The sequence below is a fragment of the Lissotriton vulgaris genome, chromosome 2_1 (genome assembly GCF_964263255.1).
Source record: "Lissotriton vulgaris chromosome 2_1, aLisVul1.2, whole genome shotgun sequence".
NCBI lineage: Eukaryota > Metazoa > Chordata > Amphibia > Caudata > Salamandridae > Lissotriton > Lissotriton vulgaris.
Genome location: NC_141687.1, coordinates 31,505,670 through 31,532,203, shown reverse-complemented (window position 1 = coordinate 31,532,203; position 26,534 = coordinate 31,505,670). Strand labels below are relative to the sequence as shown.

Below are 26,534 nucleotides of genomic sequence, written 5' to 3'. Positions count from 1 at the left end.
TTCCTGAGGATGTTTCAGTCATCCTTGCTATGCCTTCTTTTATAGCATTGTGAATGTACATTTGCTTATTAGCTGGCGTTTTCACCCTCTTGACATCAACATTACAAACTGTGGCAGTAAAAACTTTCCTGAGTCCAACAGAGTGTGCTCATGCAACTGCTAAACTATGGGCTGCTCATAAATGTCATAAATCATCACAGGCCTTAACAAATAGTTTATCTGTCCTTAGCAGGTCTTTTAAAAAAAATAGTGTGTTTATTTTAACAGAGTATTGAGTGGTTGTGTTAGTCCTCATTCTCTTCCTGCATTTTACTCACCTTGATATTTCAGATTTAAATTGCACTATGCAGAGGTTCGCCTCTACATTGCACGGTTTCACTTCTGAATTGCACTAGGCCTCTGCTTTCACTGAGTGGGCCTCAATTCGCTGTTATTGTGAGCCACATCACTACTCCAGCCTACCACTTTACCAACCACTGCCTTAACACAGTTTTGTGCAAGTCAATGAACGTGATCCCATGCTGCAATCACTACTTCAGGCAGGATGATCTTCACTTTGCTGGTACACCTTCTCCTACTGTTCTTGTCCACCTCACCATTTTTGGTTCAAAGTGGACATCTAGGTCGGTAGGGGATATTTCTATCGCTTAAACCTAGCTGAAAGGCAGTAAAGGTAACAAGTGATAGGAGAGGTAGCTGGTGTGTTGACTGATAATGCAGTAATGTGATGGATATGGAGCTGTTCCATTTCTTGGATGAATGGATGGAAACGATATGTTGCTCTGTTTTTGTCTTTATTACACTTCATCTCCAGTCTGAGGGTGTTTCAACCATGACCAGGTGGGGGGTTTGTGTACCAGATCAGTGGGGGTGCTGGTTGTGAGGGCTTTTTAAAGAATGCAGCTGGCTTGGAAGATGATACAAGCCGACAAAGGGAGCCAATAGAGTTCCCTCAGAGTGGAGGTGATGTGTTCATACTTCTTCTGGCCCAGCAGACTCTAACGCAGCATATTTAATGTGGCCCCAACCATTCTTGTGACGTTAGATTGTATCCACAAATGTGCCCCATCGCTCACATTTTACTATCAAGTAACAATTCAGCAGTACTGTATGTTCCATTAAATCCAGTGAATTATTTCTTAAACTGGACCCTGACGTGGACTTTCTTACCAGAGGATGAGGCGGGAAGATGGAATTCAAACTTTACGATTTTTGCTGCATCACCCAATGACGCTGAAAGCAAGGTGGGTTTGAAAGGCGATCTCGTATTCAGTAATCACCGTGCTATTGAAGTAACGTTGGCCATGCAGGAACAATCATGAGAAGAAAGGGTGTCATTCGCATCAAACCTAACGTACTCTGAATATACTGCTATAATGAGCAATGAGCTGAGAGGGTAGGTTTCTTCGGTCTACTGCATAAACAGGTTACACCTGATTTTTCAAAATTTTAGCTTGCGGTGTTGGTTCATCTACAAAACTGATTTGTTTGCAAGATTCCCATCAACGACTTTCTATATAGTGTCGGATAGGCACAAACAAAACGAACATCAATGATATGTATGTGATGAGTGAGAGTGGTTTTTGTTCACAGCTTTAATGTGACAGATATGACTGTCATTAAGGCTGCTTGTTCCCAAAATAAAAAAGTCAGTGTCTGACACAGTGCTCCTGCTCCTGTAAAAAGGTATAACGACTATGTTTTCTTCTGGCGATTTCTTCTGTGGTTAGCAGCTGTCCTGAGATGCAGATGAATTCTGGTTGTGGTGCAAATATCCCTCCAGCGTAAATACCTTGGGCCAATAGGAAGCTGATGCGTTATGACTCCTGATCGCTCCTACTCAGAACCCTGTGTCTACAGTAAATATGAGGCTGAAGGTTTGTCTCACCTACCCAGTCGCTTGTGTCTACACTCTGAACAATTGAAAGGGACAATAGCATTTAAAAGAACTGCAAGACACAGGCTGCCTCGAAGTGGCAGACTTGGGGATGGTAATGAAGGAGAGACAGCCTGATACACTAGTTTCTTGATGAGGTTTTTTTTTGTTATTACCGAGGTTTGGAGACCTGCCTCCTTTGTTGACTTTTGCTGTTTGGGCAGTGATGTGGAAAATCCATGCGATCCTGTCACATCTGTGCGTTCGGTAGCCAAGAACCTCGCATAGAACCAGTGCCCTCAAATTAATGTTGTGTGATACACAAACGCTCTCTAATAAAGCAGCCACTACAAACACCTGCTTCGGTCATTGAAATTCAGTCATATCTGCTCAAAGAGAAAGCAATGATCATTGCGGTTTTATGACAAATTTATTGCTACCAAGGTCCAATTCTAGTCTTAGTACTGAGGCACACATTCCCCAGGATGAAATCCCCATTTTAGCATATCACCATCCTTTCACTCTGATTTTTGTTCCCAAAGATTATGTCACAACAGCTGCTGATCATGAATCCGGGCCATTTATTTCAGATTACGATGCTGGAGCTGCTATATGACCTTCTTGAATGTTGAGGGCAAACCAGCATCTACATTGCAGGTGTAACAGAGCTGCCCTTGGCTCTCGCCCTTGTAAGAAGCAATTCCCCCATTTATCAGGCCCACAGTGTGATGGTAAACCACAGTCCTTGGTCCCAGTGTGATCATACACCACAATCCTTGGACCACAGTATTACGTGGGTGCACTACAGTATGTGGACCACAGTCTGTTGGTATACTACGTACCTGGCCTACAGCTTCGTCTTGCACAGCAGTACTTGGCCCACACTGTGACGGTGCACTACAGTCTTTGGTGATCGATGCGGCATTATACCACAGTCTATGGTCAACCCTTGGCCCACGTGTGTGCGCCTGCTAGAAAGGGGACGCTTCGTCATTGTGGATGGTGCAGAGGTCTCCTGGAAGCATTGCACTGAAGTAGGATCTCTGCAGCAGAGGGACGCCATCTAGGATTTTGCAGCACGGCTGGTTTTCCTGTGTTCCTGAAGGCATCGCGTGGAGCAGAAGGAGAAGTCCAGGTACTCGAAGGGTACCTTCCCCATTAGGGTCTCACCGCACTGCCAGCAGCGCCTGAGGGAAAGAAAGGATAATTATTCTCACTCTGCAAATCTCATGTTTCAAAATATAACTAGTTTGTGCAGAAAAATAATGAATTCACAATTCAATGATTTTCAAAGCTACCACCTTTATTTCATTGATGGGGATTCCACCCCACACCAACTGTTGAAGAGTGTCGTATCATTTGTCGGCTGCTCCTCTTTTAAGGGGACTGCAGTCACCATTACCTGTCCTGCACAGGTGTTAACCCATGGATTCCATTGGATAAAAGTAAGGAGCAAAAAACTATGTCATTAACAGACCCTGGGGGAGGGGCTAAGAATACAGTAGAGAAATAAACTAGGAATTAGCTATTAAAATACAAGTCTCCATGAGACTACTAGATCCAGGACTAGGTTAAGAAAGTGAACTCAAAACGGAGAAAGCGAGTACAAAGAATCCCACAGAAGGGTCATTACAAAGACAAGTTCCGGCAACTCCTCACAACACAGCATATTACAACACAGAGGCCTCAGTCTCTTTGTTGTAGGTAGGGTGGGTTAAGATTAGTGTTTGGAGAGCTACAATTGTAGGCGTTTGCAAGAGGAATGATCCCTCCAAAAGAAGAGAGGCACCGGCTGTGGCTCTATCCCGCACGGCCAATGTTTCAATCCAGTCTTTGTTCTTCTGACCTTATGAAGGGCAAGGAGAATGTGGCCACCTCTCACGGTATCTGAACCAGCATTACCACTGATGATGACAAAAAGGTGCCGATACACCAGACATTTCAACCATTTGACTCCAATTCATCTGAATTGTGTCTGGGCAGGGGCTTTAAGCGGAGGAGAGAAGGTGGCAAATCTTCAGAGTTTTTCTTACGTTTGTCACTACAACACTAAGAGAAGTGGCATCAGGCACCAGGATGAATAGGAGCAGAATAATCCCTGGAGCTCCACGTAGAAGCCACAGTTCAGCCATCTTGTTGGCCCGGCCTCCATCACCGAAGACCCGGTCTGGTCAAGGTTTGTAGGGTCTCTGGTTCATCGTAAAATTCAGAGTGTCCAATGTTAGAAAACATCGTTTGTACGTATCGCAGCCACTTGACTTTTGCTGCACCGTCCAAAGCCATACAGTCTTTTATGAGGTTTCTATTCAATTTGCACTCCTCTGTGGTCCAAATCTTATGCCAGAGCAAACAGGGTGATATTTTTATAATGTCGCTAAGGTGTTTAACGCCGGTCTCAATGTGAGTCATAAAAGTTGACGTGGTTTTGGACACACCTAATAAGTAGCAGATGAAAATGTTCTCGCAAGTTTGTAATGAGGACACATTCTCGAAACCCCAGAGACCTGCGCCATATGTACCCGTAGCTATACACTTTGCCCGGTAGATCTGTAACATTTCTTGAATAGGTTTACCCCCGATTTTGGCTGCAAAGGTTCTTAAAGCACCTATGGCACGGCTAAAGGCGAGTTTCCTAGCTGACACTGCGTGTTTCCACCTTCCCCACCTGTCAAACACAATGCCCAAATAGCAAAAAGTGTCTGTAATGGCAATCTTTTGCTGATCTAAATATATTGAGCATGATGGTCTGTTGTTCTTTTGGGAGCAGGGCATGGAGAAAGTTTTGGAAATGTTCACCTTTAAGTTTCTTTTACCCATGTAGGATGAAAATTCATTTACTGCTCTCTGCAAACCTACTTTTGTCCTAGACATGATTGCCGCGTCATCGGCATATAAAAGAATGGGTACGGGCCTACCATTAACAGCCGGATAATCGCTTGACAGAGTTATTAAGCTCTCAGCGATAGAGTTTATGTAAAATGTGAAAAGCAAGGGTGCAAGTATGCAGCCTTGCCTCACCCCTCTGTTTATGGCAAATTTTTGTGAGCATTGCCCCTGGGTCCCAAATCTTACTCTGGCCCCCGCTTCTCTATATAGTTCTTTAATAAATGTGAGGATAGTTGAGTCCACCCCGATGTCTTCCAGTGTCGACCAGAGCATCGCATGGTCCACGCAATCTAATGCGGAGCTGAGGTCGACAAAGGTAACAAATAGGTCCCCTTTTTTGGCCTGCGTGTATTTAGAGACTAATAGGGACAAGTTTAGACATTGCTCCAATGTTCCTAGACCCTTTCGGAACCCATATTGGAACTCCGAGATAACCTTCTTCTCTTCTTCCCAGTGTTGTATCCTCTTAAGGACAATCCTGCCAGCAACTTTCATAAGTCCGTCCAATAGCGATATTGGACGGTAACAAGCCGGGTCGTCCCTGTTCCCTTTTTTAAATATGGGGACTACGATTGCGTCCGACCAGGTGGTAATGAAACCGCATTTATTTCCCATATTTAATACATTGGTTAATAAGGGAACCCAGAAGTCCGGTTCTGATTTATAGAGATCCACTGGGGTGTGGTCAGGGCCGGGGGCTTTACCTGAAGGACTTTCTCTAAGGGCATCTTCCACTTTTGATGTGGTAAATACCAGTTCAATAGGGTAAGGAGGTGCTGGAGAGACAGTTAGGTGGTTATCCTGAATTATGCTATCTGAGGGTGAAGTCACCTTGCATGGGTTTGGGGCATTACCCTGTGTAGTGTTGGAATAAAGATTACCATAATGTTCTACCCAGAGCTCAGCCGTTATAGCCACTTCTACAGAGTTATCTCTATCTTTTGAGTTGTAAACAGATCTTATGACTTTCCAGAAGGCATTGCTGTCCTTGTTCCTGGCGGCTTCCCCCAGAGCTTTCCAGGCCTCCTGCTTCAATTTCGCCCTCCGCTGTTTAATTGCCAGCTTATAATCGTGTCTCGCTTGACGAATTTGAACCCTATCTTTTGGGTCGGCAGACAAAGCTTTCTTTAAGATTTTCAGTGTAGATGTACATCTAGAGTCAAACCACCCACGAGTATGCCTCCCGTTGTCTTTGCAGTTCCTAGTCAGTGCATTTTTTATATGGTGCTGAATGTTAGAAAAAGCAACCATGATGCTCTTTGGGTCGGTATCTTCCTCTAAGCAAGCAAGTATGTCCGTGGAGCAAGAGGATAGGAAGTTTTGGAAGAAGGGTGTTGGGTTCATTTTCTCCCACTTAATTACATACCCGTTGGTCTTAGTTAGGGTAACCTCAAATGGATATAGAACCCTACTAGGTTTCTTTACTTTGCCCTCCATGAGATTTACCCCGAAGGTGATGGGATAATGATCACTCATGGGGTCACCCCCCGTTTCCCAGAAGGTTATAAAATCAGGATGGGTGGGTGATATCAAGGCAAAATCGATTGTGGATTTACAACCTCTTCCATTGTACGTTGGGGCAAAGGGAACCGGGGGGGAGCATGCCTGGTTGATAAAAGTGAGGTCAAAGGTAAATATAACATTGTTAAGAAGAGACCCCATGTTGGTGTGGGAGAAGTGCAGAGGACCGTCCTCCCCGAGATCTGACAGGCCGCACAAACCTAGCTCAGAAGACGGACAGACGGAACAATTGAAGTCACCCACCCACAACATTATGTGATCCCCCGAACCTTGATCTCTCAGTTTGTGAATATGATGGATCATAATGTTCAAATTTGATTCCACCTCACTAATTGGCAAATTATTATAAAAATTCACAAGAATCACCTTTTGCGAAGTGCCCCATTTAAGCAGTATGATTTGGAAGTACTGATTGGATTGGAAATCGCAAACTTTTACATCCCCTACGTTCGAGATATATGTACACACGCCCCCCTTGTTGCGGCCCTGGGCTAATGGCACAGCTGGGGAATGGAAGGTTCGGTAGCCCAACATGTGCACTTCCTCTATAAGCCAGGTTTCTTGTAGGCATAGGATGCCATACTTCTGCACAATCTCCAGCCAAGGTTTGTGGGTGATCTTACTACCAAGGCCTGCTACATTCCAAGAAAGGAGAGAGTGCATTGGGTTTCCAATTTCCTGTGGATGATGCCCTGCAATCCCCGTTGTGCCTGTCCGAACTTGCGGGTGAGTAAGGTCTCCCTGTAGTTTGACCTGTGCAGTAAGAGCGTGCTGTTCAGGGGGGTTTAGGTCTATCCCAATGTGGCTTGGAACTTGGGGTATGGGCATTTTTTTTTCACTCGGGACAATATCCGTTAGGGGATTTTGGGCATTGGTAGGGATTGGAGCGACACTAATTCCCAGTCAATCCACCTGGTCCAGACACTCAAACCTGTTCATAGTGGGCGCTCCTTCCCACCAGTTATTAATGGGTTGCCAACCATCCCCATGACCTTTCCATCTACGGTTGTGGACTATTGACCAAGCCCCAGGTGGCTCAGCAGTCTGTTTTGGGGGATAGAAAAAAGTGAGGGGTCTGGTGACAATAGATTGGTCAGTATCCGGTGAGTCCCATATAGTGATATGCTGGGCCGTGTGGGGGTCTGCAAATGAAACCACTATGCAGTCTCCAGGGATGGATTTATAGGTACGACCCACCCATGGCACTCTCCTAACCATTAGAACCCTAGTCCTAACAGTATTGGGGAGCTGTCTATTGATGTTGAGCCAGTGAATCACCTTATTCTTTAGGGACCACTGGGTCTCCATGGAATGCGGGTCAAGTGGTGGTACACCAGCCAGTATGACGACATAGGGCCCGGCGTCAGGAGGAAGATCAATGTAGCCCCCACGAAAGTTCTGACGACCATGGTACTGGTTGGTTATGCGCGCAGTAGGTGGCATATTAGTCTTATTGGGCTTGTGGGCAGCCTTAGGGATAGGGTTGGGTAAGGTCTGGTTCTCGGGGCCTTTTGTGACTGGTATTGGGATTTTTGGTATTAGGGGAAAGGGGACGTTTGACTTAGAGCGGGGTTTGGGTATTGGGGTCGGTTTTGGTAGGGGTAGGGGCAAGACCGGGGGCAGCATTTCAGGGGCAAGGGAACTAACGTTAGTTTCTGGAGCCGGGTGAATACCATCGTCATCCTCCTGAGGAGTACTCTCAGCAATATGAGGATAAGTTGCTTCCAGTTGTTTTAGGCTAAGGGTGGCCAGGGAGACTAAGGTCTTGTCCATCTCAAGGAGATTATTCTCGATACGTGAGAGTCTGAGTTCTAAAGGTGACAGTAATTGTTTTAATGTACCCCAGACTATCTTGAGAAAATCTTCGTCATCACCCCCCTTGTCTCTATCCCTCCCTGGCTCACTTTGCCCTCCCTCTTTTGGTTTCTCACCGTATGTGGGGAGAGGCCCTTGAATAGGGTCAAGGACCATGTTAAGATTACTGTGTTCCCTGTCCCCCCCTATTAGGTGGTTATCCAATTTTGGCGCTTGTGTGGTCTCCCCCGTGGTGGGTAGTGTTCTCCTGTTATTAAAGAACTGCAGCCTTGCAATTTTTGCTTTTTTACGGGCATAAGCAGATCTTGCATTGTTTTTCTTTTTTAGAGTTGGGCCATCTTTGTTTTTATTCTTTGCTACAGGGGGAGAAAGGTCAGGGGGGGTCAGGGCTGTCCGGCAAAATAATGGCAGTTCCAGGTCCAGTGGGCGCGATTCCCTCGAAAGTTTTAGGGGGCACAGAAGTTGAGGTGGGTATAGACTCTAATGGAATGGAAGGAGGTGGGGGAGCATGGTGAACATCGGCATGGATTATCAGTGGGGGAGGGCAAGAAGCATGTTGTGGAGATGCAGCAGACGCGATTTTCCCTAGGGAAGATTTTTTAGAATTGGCAAAGGTCTGAGAAAGCCTACGTGCCGCATCAAGCTCAAGTGACACCCTCTTCTGCATTTTGGTAATTTCAGCATCAATTGCTAGATTAGTCTTCACTAGGAAATCATCCAAAGTCCCGCTGGGCTTACTCAGCCCCATTGCAGTTTTACTGCGACTGCCCCGTGTACTCATGATATATTTGAATTGCAGTGCCCACAAAGTACTTACTGGTGAAAAAGGGACGAGTCAAGTAACAAGAACCAAGGGGGGTGGGCCAGGCCAGTCCTCTATGTCCTCGAACGGCCTCAAACGGCCTGCTCTTTGCCCGGTTTTAGCCCCGGACGCTCCCGCGCGCTCCCGCGCAGCGGCTACCCCGCCCAGTTATGTAGGGTGCTGACAGGGCAGGGGGCGTGTCCGGCAGGGAGAGCGGCCACAGGTGTTCCACGCAGGGACTCCTGGTCAACGGAGTCCCTGCTAGCCTGCTCGCAGCCCTGCCGGTGCGGGAGGGGTCTGTTGGTTCTTCTCCTCCTCTCCCCGGGTGCTCCTGGCGCAGCGGGACCCGCGGAGCGGGTCCTGCAAGTCGCAGCGTTTCTTTCCCCACAACTAGGGAGCAGGCGAAGGGTTGGTTCCTCTCACGAACAGCAGCAAACGAACAGCAAAGTTTCCCAGGGGCTGGGAGCACTGGACAGCTTTTGTGCTGTCAGGGGGCGTGTCCGGCAGGGAGAGCGGCCACAGGTGTTCCACGCAGGGACTCCTGGTCAACGGAGTCCCTGCTAGCCTGCTCGCAGCCCTGCCGGTGCGGGAGGGGTCTGTTGGTTCTTCTCCTCCTCTCCCCGGGTGCTCCTGGCGCAGCGGGACCCGCGGAGCGGGTCCTGCAAGTCGCAGCGTTTCTTTCCCCACAACTAGGGAGCAGGCGAAGGGTTGGTTCCTCTCACGAACAGCAGCAAACGAACAGCAAAGTTTCCCCGAAGACCCATTTGATAGGAGAACAAATTGTGGGCTCTGACATTTAAGAAAATCAAGAAACCAACGTATAGAAATCTATGAAATTCTGCATAAAAAGATTGCAGATGTGTGATGCCCCCACTCTTTTTTGGGCTTTTCTTCATTTTTTATGGTCAGATTGGCAGCGGGATGTGGCCATCACCCAAAGAAATCTAGTAAAGTGTAGACGCCTTTGTTTGGCACTTTCCAGTTCTGCCTCTGCCATGCACCGGTGTGCTGGACTGTGCCAGGCAGCAGATCCGTTATGCAGAGAGGGGCCAACCACTCAGAGCTCGAGTCAGATGCTTGGCTCTGGCTCAGCTCCAGGCCCTCTTGAACCCTCACACCAAAAATGAGCCAATCATTCACGTGACTTCTCCGCCTCACCCTTACATCTCGATCACCAAGACCCACTGTCGCTCATCTAGTGGATGAACTGTTCACCATGAATCCAGAAACTGGAGATGAGACTCCTGCTTCCCCTTTTTTTACCAAATTGTGTGATCCTAGGCAATCACCTGAATCATTATCATATTTACGAGCACCTTAAAATACGCCGGTTAAGGAAGAGCGCTGTAAAAACACATCTCTTGATTTTTTCACAATTATTTTATTACATTGGCAATATTTAAAAATGTCTAGACTTATTCAATCATTGCAGTTAAGTTATGTTACAGTTTAACAAATGTAATCAAACACATGATTCCCAAAGATACTATTCGGGTCAGGCAGCCTTACTAACGTATAAAAGTATCCACATGTGAATATTAGAAGTGGGGGGTGGGGGTTTTGACACACACTCCCAGCCAGGATTTAAATGACAAAAGATGCTAGTGAGGGCCCACTGAAGAGCAGCTTACGGCCACTCATTTTTCCCTGTTTAAACAAAACCAAGCAGTTATCAGCAGGATGCTTCTTTTGCCACAGCCTGGCGCCTCCCCGGGAACACTTCTCAAGGGGGGCTTGCCCCCCAGTTTGAAGACCCTGCTGTGGGCTATGGTCCATTTCTGGCCTACATGTAAAAAAGAGGAAAAACTCCTCTAGAGTAACAGCAACCACATAACTCCCCAAATACCTCTTCTCACAGGCCCTAAATTGGCAGTTAGCCGCCTAATCACTCGTCACAAATCCTCCTACCTCATACTGCCTAATGTAAAAATGTGTTTGCTGGCTGGGGGAAAAATAAGCCTGAACTCCCCAGCCAATCCAATCACTGCTCTTATAATACTATGCAGCATAAGAGCAGTGCTAGGACTGGCTGGGCTATGAAGCACAAGGCTCCAAATAAGACTGATGGGGCTGTGTCTCTGCTCACCCAGCTCCACGGTAGCCTTGAATGTGGAAGTGTTGCAGCAAACAAATGATGGACGGAATGCTGACAATGCAAACATTTTACCCCAGTCAAAAGATCGGAGTTAAATCCATCGTTCTTTTGCCCACTACACCACCCCAGTTTGGACCCAGCCATATGCAAATCAGGCTTGACCCTGTGCCCCATGGGAACAGTCCAGACCCAACTGCCAGGCCGGATCCTCCCTGGACCAGAAACAAGCATCCTGGGACCGGTTTCCGGGTAGGTCACCCTTCTTCAGCCAGGCTAGCTTGAATCCAGCCTTGAATGTGGAAGCCTGAACTGAGCATGTCCGGCTGGCCACAGCTAAAATACAGACCAATCTGACATGTGCAGCTCAGTTAACAGCCTCAGCTGCTTGTCCCACCCACCTACTGCTTTCGTGAGAGCTCCATAGCTCAGTACCATAAGGAAGTGAAATCTATGGAGGTGCGGGGTTATTTAAATTGTAAACATAATGAGCTTAGGAGGTCAAGGTACGGTCGCTGGACTGACCTGCATAAATAGATTCTGTACTGAGTTTCTTTGCCGTCAAGCTGATATCCGCAACTTCAGATGGAAGAAAAAAAGACTCCAGCAGGAACTCTACAGAGCACTGCTTAATCTTAACACAAAGCTGATGCGAATGTGTTTAGCAGAGAACATGACAAAATGAACCTGTAGGGATCCTCCAGGGAATAATTCACAGCAAGTGCATGTTGCAAAACTGATGATACTTTGCATTCTGGATCTTGGCAAAGAGATCCACATTTGGACACCGGAGATTGGAGAAGATCTTGTCCATCGCTTTGGTGTGTAGCTCACTCCTCCAGAGAGAGATGTCTCAGAGCATCCATTCTCACCCTGGGAGAAACCTGCAAGATGTGACGCTACTTGTGAAATCCCTGTTAGACCTGGCACCTTGGCGTGAGTCTCCCTTCCACTTTTTGCTGATGTGCCTCCGATGTTTTGCTGGTTTTCCGATACTCAGGGCACTGCGCCACGGCTGATCCGTGCCGCAGTGCAAGTGCTCCCTACTGTAAATTGTACATATGATTGGTATCCATGATTGGTGCATTGGATTTACTGTTAGTCCCTAGTAAAGCGCACGAGAGAGTGCCGGGGCTTGTAGATGCCAATACTGCTGGTGGGCCTGCAGCGCGGGTTGCGCCACCCACCGAAGCAGCCGTAAAGATGTGTCTGGGAACTGCGACCGCAGAACCCGCGTGCGGTCTCGTACTGTCACGCTAGCTGGGTAAGTGTCCCCACTTGCCAGCACCGACCCTTCCCTTGACTACATATTAGTCACCCCTATGGTAGGCCTGCGGGCAGGGTGCATTGTAGGTGCAAGGTAGGACAAGCCCTGATGTGCGTGGCATGTCCTAGTAGTGACTTACAACGAAGACCGTATTTCACTACTGAAGGCTACCTGCTCCATTAGGCCAGACTGAGCTGCGAGGGTTATTACACCCTATAATCCCCGCAGGCTCAAGGAGCATGGTAGTGAGTCATGTTTAGTATGCTTGAACTCAGGATAAGGAGATATTTCTTGTAGTCAAGTTTATTTCAGTATCCTGGGTTTGCAAATGCTACTTTTAGAAAGTTAGCATTTGCTTGCTTAACCATTTCAGCCGCCTCTGCTGGTGTGTATCTGACTGTCTGGGATGTGTGAGTGACAGGGCTGGAGGGATGACCGGTGGTGAATGCGCAGATTACACGTTAGTGGGAGGTAGGAGTGCCTCTTGACTCGAGCTGTCACTGTGCTCGACCTCCACAATGCTGGCTCCACCCTCCTGGGGAGCGGCGGATGACTCTGCCGGCACCTGGCCCAGGAAGGGCGAAGCCCCCATCAACAAGGTACTCTGGCCACTCCTGTCCGGACAATGCTGGCTCCACCTCCTGTGGGGCGTCTGATGCGCCTGCCCCTCACACTGAAAGCAGAAGCCGGAGTACACCCGCGGGGGTACTCCAGAACTGAGAGTGGCTATGCAAAGGCCCCCCTGGTCTGCGAGAACAAAAGAATTGGCCTATAAAAGACGGAGCCCTGCTCCTTGAAAATTAGATCCGATTTGGGCCACAGAAAGACTCTGCCCTAGGAGAAGGACCGTGAGAGACAAGGAAGGGTGCTGACTCTTGCCTGTGTCTGGTGCCTTGCTGCTGAAGGAGAGGAAGACAATAAGACTACGAAAAGACTATTGTGCTACTTGTGCCAAACTCTGCAAAGAGATCTCCAAGGGCTTGCAACTGAACTTGCCCCCTGACCAGCGTCCCAGGACCAGTGGACGCTACCCCCTTGGAAAAGCGACTGCGGGTGCTGACCATCGCCGCAGCACTGACAGAGGAATCTCCTCTTAGGCATCGACATCCTCCCGAACACCGTGACCGGGGCCCAAAGCAACAGCAGAAGCAAAGTGAGGACCAGCCGCCGCTGGCCCAAACACCGTGACCGCAACTGCACCGGGAGCCCGAGAGCAAAGCAAAGGAGGACCCGTCCGGTCCGAGCTATCGAGGTGACTGCATAGCGAGCAGTCACTCACCTGCAAGGACGGACAGTTGCCCTACGAGAATCCGCAAGGTCGGTAAGCCTGCCCGACAGCCCAGCTGTGAGCCCACAGCTGCACCGACATTTGGCTGGGTACGTCCTGCACTTGGGGACCGTACTGCCACTTGTCACAACCGCACAGCCGCCGCCTCCAGGGTCGGAGCGGACGACGAGGAGAGGACCCTGCCGCCACAGAACACCGCTGCCCCGGACGACCAGTGACCTGCTCGGCCGAAGAGCCGCAACGATCAGCGACCCCGGGAAGGCAACGCGACGTGGGACAGATCCCTTGGAAGCCGCCGGCTCCACAAGAACTTTGAATAACACCGGCCTATGGGCCTCAAGAGAACTTCCATAAGAACTGTGGTAATCCGAATTACGTAACTTGCAACCGTCTTCATAAAGTTATTGACTGTATTCACAAGCCTGCTTAAAATCTATATAAAGATATATATTTTTACAAGAATACAGTCTGGTCTCGTTGTGTGGTGGGTTGGTTGTAAAGGTGTACTGTTGCAAGTGTTTAACCCTATGTGCCCCAAAGATTAGCCTACGACTGCTTAAGCCACACTACCTAGAGGGTAAGCAGAGGTTGTCTGGAAGGTAACCCTCAGCCCTGACGAGGAAGAGAGAGTCCCTGCTTGTCGCTAGTGTTGCACTGCGCCAACTAGAGCCTCCCCCTTCCTACATTGAACGCAGCGGTGAGGATTTCGAATTTACACTTGCAATAGTTATACCTGAGCTTCTGACCACTACACAAGGATTACGGTACAGTTACTAAACCACAGACTTTGCTTTTTGAAAGAAGATTCCGAGTGCAGAAACCATGCCGGGCACAAAGAGCCTGGATGGAGCGGAGTCCACGACCTCTGAGGTGTTGGAGGTGGAGTGGGACGCCGCAAAGCTGGACAAATACTCCAAGATGGAGCTGAAGTTTTTCTGTAGGAAACTAAAAGTTCCGCACGCTGGCTGCAAAAACAAGCCGGAGTTCTACAAGGCCCTGAAAGCCTGGGTGGAATCCAGAAAGACCCCGGAGGAGCAAGACGTCCTCGCCGAGCAGAACGCAACGAAGGAGCAGAATGCGCTTGGGGATCTGATCGATCTGGAAAGGCAAGACAGCGAGCACAGCTTGGGTAAAGGCCTGTCGCCGGAGGAGCTGGCGGACAGGAAGGAAACCCGGAATCACGAAAGAAAGTTGGCAGAATTGAAAATCCAGCTGGAGCTGGAAACCAAAAGAATGGCGCTGGAAGAGCGAAAGCACCAGATGGATTATGAAATCAAGATGAGGGAGATAAGTCTCAAGGAGAGAGACTTGGATCGGCCTCCCTCTGGTGGCAGCACATCGCCAGTGCAGGTAGAGTCAAGAGTGCACATCCCGAAGGACGTAGTTAAGGAGTTCTTTAAGGGGGATGACATAGGACAGTGGTTTAGGGCATACGAGGTAGCCATGTCCTCCCACCGGGTCCCTGACAAGGATTGGGGAGCGGGGTTGTGGGGAAGGTTCCTTAGCGAAGGGAGAGATACCTTGCTAGATTTGCCCGTTGAGAATCAGAGATCCTATGCCCACATGAAAGAAGCTTTATTAAACAGGTACGGGCTTACCCCTGAAATGTATAGACAGAAGTTTAGGGGATGTACTAAGCGGCCTGGGAATACGTATGTGGAGTATGTGACTTACTTTTGCAGAGCACTGGATGGTTGGGTGAAAGGTAACAAAGTGAATGATTTTCAAGGTCTCTTTGATTTAATTGCATGGGAGCACTTGTCTGATCACTGTTTTCCTGAGTTACGCCAACACCTGATCGATAGCAAGCTGTCCAACCCGAGGAAGCTTGCTGAGGAGGCGGACCGCTGGCTCAGCACCAGGGTCCACAAGGGTCCCGTGGGAGATTCCGCCAAGAGTGGGCAGGGTCCCCAGCAGAAGAGTGGGGGGGACAAAGGGGGAAAACAGAAAGGGTTCCAAAAAGGCCCCCAAAGTAGTTCCCAAGGGAATCTGCAGCAGGGTTCTCAGCCTCCCCCACCCCCGAAGCAGAATGGGGCCCCGACAGGTAAACCTGTTCCAAAGGGGCCCTTCAATTGTTTCAAATGTGGCGAGCCTGGGCACATATCCAGTGACCCCAAGTGTCGCCTATTTGGAAAACCTGCACCCACTGGTGCTCCGCCCCGACAAGTGACTAGCGTTCACCTGGGAGAAGAAATGATGGTCCCGGGGGGTGGAGATCCCGTTCACATGACCCTGGTCTCGCTAGGAGACAGTGAGATGATCCCTACGAACTACCTGCCCTCTAACACTAAGAAATATGGGCAGGTGGTGATCATCAATGGCAAGGAAGCTGAGGCTCTTAGAGACACAGGAGCCAGTGTGACTGCAGTGAGGCAGCACCTGGTGTCTCAAGAGCAGGTTGTACCCCATGCCTACTGTAGGGTTATCAATGCTGATAATTCTGAGAGCCAGTGTCCGATGGCTCAAGTTCCCTTCGAGTGGGGGGGGGGGTCTCTGGTACTCTGCAGGTCTGTGTGAGAAAAACCATGCCTGTTGACTGTTTGCTAGGGAACGACTTGGAGCACTCCCCTTGGGAAAAGGTGGAGAAAGCAACTCACCTGCGGATGGTGGGTCTGCCTGACTGGGCGTGCGTGACCACCCGGTCGATGGCAGCCAGTAAGGGTGATCGAGAGGTCCTGGGGCCTGATGGAGAGGCCCAGGAACCGGCTTTAGAGAGAAGGCGCAGGGGGCGCGGGAAACCGGCCCCTGAAGTTCCTACGGTCCAGGAGGAGGCAGACCTTGAGGGGGATGCCCTGGAGCCTACAGGGGAACAGATCGCCGAACTGGGGGACCTGCCTGAGCTGACCCATTGGCAGCAAGAAGGAGGACCCTCCAGGGAGGAATTCTGCAAGGAGCAGAAAGAATGCCCTTCTCTCGTGGGTATGCGGCAACAGGCTGCAGACCAGGCCAATGGTGTTCAGGCCAAAACACATTACGTGTACTGGGAGAACGACCTCCTGTATTCGGAGCCTAAGGCTGCTGAACCTGGGTCAGCCCGTGTGCTGGTGGTACCCCAGAAATTCAGAGCCTTCCTACTGGGGCTGGCTCATGATGTGCCTTTAGCAGGACATTTGGGGATGGACAAGACCTATGACAGGCTTGTCACCCACTTCTACTGGCCCCAAATGCATAAAAGCTCAGACGCTTATTGCAGAACCTGTCCGACTTGCCAGGCAAGTGGGGAGGCGGGAGGGAAGAAGAAGGCTCCCCTCCAACCCTTCCCTGTGGTCGGTACGCCATTCCAGCGAGTGGGTATTGACATCGTTGGGCCTCTGGACCCCAAGACAGCCATGGGCAACAGGTTCATCCTGGTCTTGGTGGACCATGCCACCCGGTACCCTGAAGCCATCCCTCTGAGGACAGTGACGGCTCCCGTGGTGGGGCGTGCACTGATGGGAATTTTCTCACGAGTAGGATTCCCTCTAGAGGTGGTGAGCGACAGGGGGACCAATTTCATATCGAAATATATGAAGTCCCTTTGGCAGGAGTGTGGCGTAACGTACAAGTTCACCACACCCTACCATCCCCAAGGTAACGGGTTGGTTGAAAGATTCAACCGAACCCTCAAAGGCATGATAATGGGCCTGGAAGGTCCGATGAGGCGTAAGTGGGACGTCCTCTTGCCATGCCTGCTGTTTGCATATCGCGAGGTACCACAGAAGTCCCTAGGGTTCAGCCCCTTTGAACTGCTGTACGGTCACCCCGTGAGAGGACCACTGAGTTTGGTAAAGGAAGGCTGGGAGCAATCTCCCAGGAAACCTCCCCAGAATGTATATAGCTACATGCTGGCCTTCAGAAACCAGACCAGACGCTTCAGACAACTTGCCAAGGCAAATCTGGAAGCGAGCCAGGAAGAAATGAAGCGGTGGTACGATCAGAATGCCACTCTGGTCGAGCTTCAGCCTGGACAGGAGGTGTATGTCTTGGCCCCAGTGGAGCCCTGTGCCCTTCAAGATAAGTGGACAGGACCATTTGAGGTTGTGGAGCGCAAGAGCCCCGTGACATACTTGGTGGACATGAAGACGCCTAGGAACCCTTTACGGGTCCTACATGTCAACCGCCTCAAGCCCCACTTGCGAAGGTCCGAAGTGGGCATGTTGTTGGCAACCGATGACGGGATGGAGGAGGAGTCGGAGCCTCTTCCTGACCTCTTGGTGGCCTGTGAGAAGGATGGGTCAGTGGATGGAGTTAACCTCTCACCCTCCCTGACCGCCGAACAACAGGAGGACTGCCGCCAGTTGCTGGGACAGTTTCCAGACCTGTTCTCCCTGGTTCCGAGTGTCACAGATTGGTGCGTCCATGATGTGGACACTGGAGACAGCTTACCGGTGAAGCATAAGGCTTACAGGGTAACTGACAGGGTACGGGCCTGCATCAAGGAGGAGGTCTCCAAGATGCTTGCCCTCGGGGTGGTTGAGTCTTCCAGCAGTCCTTGGTCCAGCCCCGTGGTCTTGGTGCCGAAGGCTGCTGCGCCGGGAGCCACACCCGAACTCCGGTTCTGTGTGGACTACAGAGGACTCAATTCAGTCACGAAGACTGACGCGCACCCCATCCCCAGAGCTGACGAGCTCATTGATCGGCTAGGGGCTGCCCGGTTTCTCAGCACGTTTGATTTGACGTCTGGGTACTGGCAGATCGCCTTGACCGATGGGGCAAAGGAGAGGTCGGCATTCTCTACACCAGATGGGCATTTCCAGTTCCGGGTTATGCCATTTGGAATGAAGAATGCCCCTGCCACCTTTCAGAGATTGGTCAACCAGGTGTTGGCTGGACTGGACGAGTTCAGTGCCGCCTACCTGGATGACATCGCGGTGTTCAGCGGCACCTGGCCCGAACACCTGCGACACCTCTGGGAAGTGTTGATGGCCCTGCGCAGAGCAGGCCTCACAATCAAGGCAAGCAAGTGCCAGATTGGGCAGGGTTCAGTGGTGTACTTGGGACACCAAGTTGGGAGTGGCAAGGTAGCCCCCTTGCAGCCCAAAATCGAAACCATCCTGGCTTGGGAACCCCCCAAGACCCAGACTGCAGTGAGGGCCTTCCTGGGGCTCACTGGGTACTACAGGAGGTTTGTCAAGGGCTATGGCACGATCGTGACCCCCTTGACAGAGCTGACTTCGAAAAAGCAGCCCAGGAATGTGATTTGGACTGACACCTGTCAGAAAGCTTTCGACACCCTGAAGACTGCCATGTGCACGGCGCCCGTGCTCCTGGCCCCAGATTTCTCCAAGGAGTTCATTGTGCAAACAGACGCTTCAGAGCATGGTGTAGGGGCTGTTCTTTCACAGATGACTGAGGAGGGCTTTGACCAACCCGTAGCCTTCATAAGTCGGAGGTTACTTCCACGGGAAAGTAGGTGGAGTGCAATAGAGCGTGAAGCATTTGCTGTGGTCTGGGCGCTGAAGAAGCTAAGACCCTACTTGTTTGGGTCTCACTTCCGAGTTCAGACGGACCACAGGCCCCTCAGATGGTTGATGCAAATGAGGGGTGAGAACCCGAAACTGTTGAGGTGGTCCATTTCTCTACAGAGTATGGACTTTACGGTGGAACACCGCCCTGGCACCGATCACGCCAACGCTGACGGTCTGTCCAGATTTTTCCGCCTTAGTGATGTGGAACTCCCTGGGGAAGGGTAGTTCCCCCCACATTTCAGCTGGAGGGGACACATGTTAGACCTGGCACCTTGGCGTGAGTCTCCCTTCCACTTTTTGCTGATGTGCCTCCGATGTTTTGCTGGTTTTCCGATACTCAGGGCACTGCGCCACGGCTGATCCGTGCCGCAGTGCAAGTGCTCCCTACTGTAAATTGTACATATGATTGGTATCCATGATTGGTGCATTGGATTTACTGTTAGTCCCTAGTAAAGCGCACGAGAGAGTGCCGGGGCTTGTAGATGCCAATACTGCTGGTGGGCCTGCAGCGCGGGTTGCGCCACCCACCGAAGCAGCCGTAACGATGTGTCTGGGAACTGCGACCGCAGAACCCGCGTGCGGTCTCGTACTGTCACGCTAGCTGGGTAAGTGTCCCCACTTGCCAGCACCGACCCTTCCCTTGACTACATATTAGTCACCCCTATGGTAGGCCTGCGGGCAGGGTGCATTGTAGGTGCAAGGTAGGACAAGCCTTGATGTGCGTGGCATGTCCTAGTAGTGACTTACAACGAAGACCGTATTTCACTACTGAAGGCTACCTGCTCCATTAGGCCAGACTGAGCTGCGAGGGTTATTACACCCTATAATCCCCGCAGGCTCAAGGAGCATGGTAGTGAGTCATGTTTAGTATGCCTGAACTCAGGATAAGGAGATATTTCTTGTAGTCAAGTTTATTTCAGTATCCTGGGTTTGCAAATGCTACTTTTAGAAAGTTAGCATTTGCTTGCTTAACCATTTCAGCCGCCTCTGCTGGTGTGTATCTGACTGTCTGGGATGTGTGAGTGACAGGGCTGGAGGGATGACCGGTGGTGAATGCGCAGATTACACCTTAGTGGGAGGTAGGAGTGCCTCTTGACTCTAGCTGTCACTGTGCTCGACCTCCACAATGCTGGCTCCACCCTCCTGGGGAGCGGCGGATGACTCTGCCGGCACCTGGCCCAGGAAGGGCGAAGCCCCCATCAACAAGGTACTCTGGCCACTCCTGTCCGGACAATGCTGGCTCCACCTCCTGTGGGGCGTCTGATGCGCCTGCCCCTCACACTGAAAGCAGAAGCCGGAGTACACCCGCGGGGGTACTCCAGAACTGAGAGTGGCTATGCAAAGGCCCCCCTGGCCTGCGAGAACAAAAGAATTGGCCTATAAAAGACGGAGCCCTGCTCCTTGAAAATTAGATCCGATTTGGGCCACAGAAAGACTCTGCCCTACGAGAAGGACCGTGAGAGACAAGGAAGGGTGCTGACTCTTGCCTGTGTCTGGTGCCTTGCTGCTGAAGGAGAGGAAGACAATAAGACTACGAAAAGACTATTGTGCTACTTGTGCCAAACTCTGCAAAGAGATCTCCAAGGGCTTGCAACTGAACTTGCCCCCTGACCAGCGTCCCAGGACCAGTGGACGCTACCCCCTTGGAAAAGCGACTGCGGGTGCTGACCATCGCCGCAGCACTGACAGAGGAATCTCCTCTTAGGCATCGACATCCTCCCGAACACCGTGACCGGGGCCCAAAGCAACAGCAGAAGCAAAGTGAGGACCAGCCGCCGCTGGCCCGAACACCGTGACCGCAACTGCACCGGGAGCCCGAGAGCAAAGCAAAGGAGGACCCGTCCGGTCCGAGCTATCGAGGTGACTGCATAGCGAGCAGTCACTCACCTGCAAGGACGGACAGTTGCCCTACGAGAATCCGCAAGGTCGGTAAGCCTGCCCGACAGCCCAGCTGTGAGCCCACAGCTGCACCGACATTTGGCTGGGTACGTCCTGCACTTGGGGACCGTACTGCCACTTGTCACAACCGCACAGCCGCCGCCTCCAGGGTCGGAGCGGACGACGAGGAGAGGACCCTGCCGCCACAGAACACCGCTGCCCCGGACGACCAGTGACCTGCTCGGCCGAAGTGCCGCAACGATCAGCGACCCCGGGAAGGCAACGCGACGTGGGACAGATCCCTTGGAAGCCGCCGGCTCCACAAGAACTTTGAATAACACCGGCCTACGGGCCTCAAGAGAACTTCCATAAGAACTGTGGTAATCCGAATTACGTAACTTGCAACCGTCTTCATAAAGTTATTGACTGTATTCACAAGCCTGCTTAAAATCTATATAAAGATATATATTTTTACAAGAATACAGTCTGGTCTCGTTGTGTGGTGGGTTGGTTGTAAAGGTGTACTGTTGCAAGTGTTTAACCCTATGTGCCCCAAAGATTAGCCTACGACTGCTTAAGCCACACTACCTAGAGGGTAAGCAGAGGTTGTCTGGAAGGTAACCCTCAGCCCTGACGAGGAAGAGAGAGTCCCTGCTTGTCGCTAGTGTTGCATTGCGCCAACTAGAGCCTCCCCCTTCCTACAATCCCCTATTGCTGAGCCCACAGCCACAGGTGAATTGCTTCCCAAAGTAGGGTTCATAACCACCTCATGGTCCTGTCTGTTGATGTGAAGGGTGGTGGTGGTGTTGTCCTATGGAATCTAAATAGTGCTCCCTGAGACTACAGGGTGAAAACCCTTCATTGCAAGTAATGTACAGGCACTGCTCCTATACGTACCGCAGGTCCCAAGCAGTCATATTGGCCCTATGGGCATGCCATCCTAACAAGTAGCAGTCATGACAAGTGTACATGGAACACAATGAAAAGGCGAACCTTTATAGCAATCGCACCTCCCTACTTATTATCCCAAAAATGTCCCAATTTCAATTACGAAGAGCAACGTTGCATGCACATCCATTGCACCCGTCATTTCCAAGGAGCGATCAGAGGATCCAAAAAGTTCAATATGTAAATGTGAAGTGCACCGCACAATCAAATTTCCGCAATAAGTATGTCCATTCCTTCTCAATTATGTCCAATTATGTACACAGAGCAGGCAACACATTTCGACCACTACCCATGGACTTCATCAGGGCATGATATTTCTGTCTTTAGATGTATTGTGGCCCGAAGCATGCCGAAAGCCATCATTTGGACGTGTCTAGATTCCTGGTGTAAATCACAGCCTATTCCTCATTGAGACCCCATATACATGGGGTTAAGCGAGGCTCATCAAGAGTCCCCGAGTGTCTGGCAGAGCGGCACCTTGCTATGTGCCGTCTCCCACTTCGGAGTTTGGCATCTCACCGGGAAGCGGGAGGCAGCACATATCAAGGTGCCTCTCTGCCAGACCGTCGTGACAAGTGTAGCCTGCAACAACTCCACAGGACACGAGGGAAACATTAGTGAGACACATCCGCTAGTGCAGATCTAAAAAGACTGCTCAAAGAAATGGATATAAGCCAAGTGGCTTCCTGGATGTTGGAGCCACTGGTTTTTCAAGCACCACTGAGGCCTCCCATCCACAGTCTGGCACGTGGCCCCAACCAAAATGATGCATGAGGATATGAGACCCATCAGAGTAAGACCTGAATCTGCAGGAACATCTAAATCATCTACTGTGTAGTCATAACCCTCCGAGGAGGAAAATCCTTCATATGTGTTGTGTCCAGCATCACCCCCCTATGAAGTACAGTATCCGTGTTGGAGTAAAACGTGATTTCTGTGAGATGATTATGTAGCAAGTCATCCAAGTATGGGAATATATAGATTCCTGATATTTGTAGGAAAGCTGCCACAACTTCCAGCACATGTGCGTGGAGTGGCCGCCATGTCCTGGTGGAGGCCGGGTCGTCCGGCATAGGGCACAGGAAGGGTAGAGCATAGACTTTGTGGATTAGATGGATGACCTAGCTATTCGTTGTATTCCTCTCTCAACTGGTGGAAAACTATGAGTCCACACCCCCCATCTTACCCCCCCCTCACTGGGAGAAATGGCACATCTGTTGGCATGTCTGGAACAGCTACAAAGTTTGGCGCTGCCACGATACTTGTGACCTGGAACAGCCTCCACATTTTCTACCTTGCTGATGGAACTGCCTTGCTGAGGTGCCTAAGCCAAGCAAGCGAGCTGTCGCTTTGCTGTTTTTTGAAGCGCTCCCCAGAGAAGTCAGCCTTCTCATTGAAGGGCATGACCATGGGGATTGATCGGATGTCTCATGAGAACTCACTGGGACACACCTACGCCTGGTAATTCAGTGTGACGTTGGTGCCAATGAAGCAATCCATGATGTCGACAGAATCCAGGCCACACTTCAGGATCTGTTTGGAAGCATCTAAACCATTGCTGACCAGATTGACAACAGGCATTCTTTAAATGTGATACAGAAGGCTAACTTGCAGTCAGTTTAGGCCTCTCCCAGAGCATAGTAGCCTAGAATGTTGTATGGAGGACAAGACTGCCAGTCCTTCTTGGTACTGGTGATTATTTTCCAGTTTTTATTAATAGATTTTTTCATCAGGTTAGACAAGGTGCTGTAGGTGGTGACACATGTAAGGGGAGGTTCCTCCGTGGTTCTAACAGATGGTTCCAGTAGGACTTCGCGAGGTTGATTGCGTGCCCGTTTGAATCCTTTGTTTAGGATGTGATTTGGGTAACCTCTTTGTTGTAGTTTGGCAGTTAGGTTAGTTGATTGTTGTTTGAAGTCATCGGTACTGCTGCAATTGCGCCGGATCCTTAGATATTGTCCGTAAGGCAGATTTTCCCTCAGCGGGCGCGGGTGGAAGCTAGAAAATTGGAGCAGATTGTTTTTTGCAGTGGCTTTGTAATGAGTTTTGGTGGCCCATTGATCCGTTAGTTCTACACAGTGAACGCGCTTTGTGTTCCTAATAGGCTTACTATCGAAGCTTCCATTTCGCATAATGTCACGTATTTCCCTCTCGGCACATGGAATCATACACGCGCACTGGTGGGCAACAATATTGTGTGCCCTTTGACACGGACACTATGTGAGATCGGCAGTACACTGATAATGCTATCCTGTATTACAGTTCAATATACACCTACAGGCAGAGTCACTTAACTTTACAACTAGTTCAGTGTTGTGCACTTGCCAGTCCACATAAGCACAAGTCACTATATTTACAATGGTAAATTCCAGAACAAGAACTAATTGTTTGTTTGTCTGTACCTTTTGCTTCCATAGGTGGATTTAATTTTTGAAGTCTCTAATCCAGAGACTAGAAGGGTATGTGCCTCCCGGTTTTTTGTTCGGTGAAGCCCCCTCCTCATTGCACTTTCACAGACGAATTTTTACTTTCACGTCCCTTGGTAGGGTGGGTGTTAGCGTGTCCATTCCGCTGGGGTTTATACACCATAGGTCCTGACGAATGCCAGGTTAATTACACCAACATTGGCAGAAACATGTTGACCATGACCATCACGTAATGATATTGGAAACAGACCGTTCAATTTAGTTGGCCTTGTTTACCAACACATTTTTTAATATGTCCTTGGTGATCAGTCATTAAATTCATTTTTGATACATGCAAGGCATTTTTAAATTCACCACGTCACTCTGCTCACGTAACCTATCACTTAGCATTCACATCTTCACATTACCCTCTCCGCAGTAAATCTGGCGTTGAAGCACACTGGGGTGACATTCGGTCACACCCAGTGGGGCCCGATGATGAAGCATGTCATTGACCAGGTCGGTGAGTGAGGGCTTTCAAAACAACCTAATTGGTGTTGTTACTCTCTTCTGCTCTATTACTTGTGTGTTCTTCAACAAAGTAACACTCTTTTGTTGTTATTTTTCTAGAAACAGGATCTAGCCATGGCTGTTTCATTTTTTGTTTTTAATCAAAGGCATGGTTGGAGTCGAGTAGAATTCCGATGTTTCTGACCATCCGGGCTGTGTCTGCCGGGAAGCCAACAACTAATATCAGTATCAATAAGTTGCTTCTGGATAAGCAAGATCTAATATCTTTAAAAGCTCCTTTGAATCCAAGTGCGGATAGATTACAAGGCCTGCAATACGATGTTTTGGTCTCTATTCTTTAGATCCTGAAGATTTAAGAGTATCTGTGGCATTGAATGGGCAGCAAAGTTTATGAATTGTTTCTTTCATTGAGATTCGAAAAGATTTGTAGGTAGACTAAACATTTTTTCTGCCTCCCCGAGAGACATGTTCCATACGTAGGAGTTTCTGCAATTTCACACCCCTTTCAGTGGGTTTGGGGAAGTATTTTTTAATCTTTCTTACTTCTGGGCCCTTTCTTTGGAGACAATGACATATTGAATATATTAGGTTTTGCCCTCACTGGATCTGGGAATAAGGTGACTGAAATGTGCGAGAGGGGTGTTAGTCATCTTTTGAGAGAATGTGGCTACCATCTACTGCGGACCTCACCTCTGATCCACATACAAGTAGTTTTGACTGGCTTCCACCATCGGAACTGTTGGCGAGTCTGGTCATTTCCTGCCGAAAGGACATTTGGCTCCAACCGTTGCTGCTCATGACAGAGTCTATGCAGCACAGTGATCCAGTAGATCCAGGGTCTTTGGCCCTCCACGCTCGATCACTCCTGTTCACTGCCTGTGTTTTGCTTGTGAAACACAGATCAGTTGGCTGCCATCTTGTTTCTGGGATGACTGGTGTGGGGATTTCGGATGTGTGGTGTCACAGAGCAGCACGCTGGTGGAAATGGCTGAAGGTACGCTGGCTTCAAAGGTTTTGGTGTATGCCGTACGGGGCCCAGATGTGCAAGCGGTAAACTGGCTTTGTATTGCACTATTTCTGTACGATGCATGTGCATGACTTGGTTTACTCGAGCCGCTGATTTGAGCTCAGTTCTATTTCAACTCCACAGCATGCACCCAAGTCATATGGTTCACAGTATCCATCCAGGTCTTGGGCTTCTCATGTTGTAATAATATCACGCTAGTATCTGCCTGACTGCATCCTAGTTGTGTAATTGTTTCAAAAATAGGGGATTATCTGTAAATGTTTACAATTAGGCAATTCTAATGGGCATGCATGCATAGAAAAAATCTGGGTAATCAAGCTGAATAAAGCCAATACCAAAAAAGAAAAGTAATCTACAGCAAAAATCTACCAGCTTGAGAATAGTAATCGAACACAAACAGTAAGCTAGATTAGTCTTAGTTAAAACAGACACAAAACGGTGCTTCAGTGAAGGTAAATACCTCATGCGAGTGAACGACATCTTGGAATCTCGTGTTGGCCATCAGTAGCTTCCCGATGGTGAATGCGGATGGCTCTACCCACAGGGCTTGTTGTTTACTATCTGAGCCATGTGAGGGCTGAGGGGCTTCTGTGCAAAGAATCAATGGGACTGAATGTGAACTAGAGGGAACTTCTGGAGCCAGGAGACCAGGTCATGAATCACAGCTTTAACATCTTAATGTGTGCAATGTTGTGCAAATAACAAGCTCCACATGGCCGAATTCTCAAGGACTGAAAACTAGAAGGGACCG

The 26,534-nt window shown here is 49.6% G+C and overlaps 1 protein-coding gene across 6 annotated transcripts in view; it reads right to left on the bottom strand.

The window, feature by feature from the left end:
* Positions 1-2,293: 2,293 nt before the first annotated feature.
* Positions 2,294-26,534, bottom strand: part of ANKZF1 (ankyrin repeat and zinc finger peptidyl tRNA hydrolase 1) — a 217,242-nt gene continuing 193,001 nt past the window's right edge. For all 6 annotated transcript variants that reach the window (XM_086954366.1, XM_086954363.1, XM_086954368.1 and 3 more), the window contains exon 16: positions 2,294-3,063. In XM_086954366.1, the coding sequence (XP_086810492.1) occupies positions 2,940-3,063 (124 nt within the window). In that variant the 3' untranslated portion in view covers positions 2,294-2,939. The remainder of the gene's footprint in view (positions 3,064-26,534) is intronic.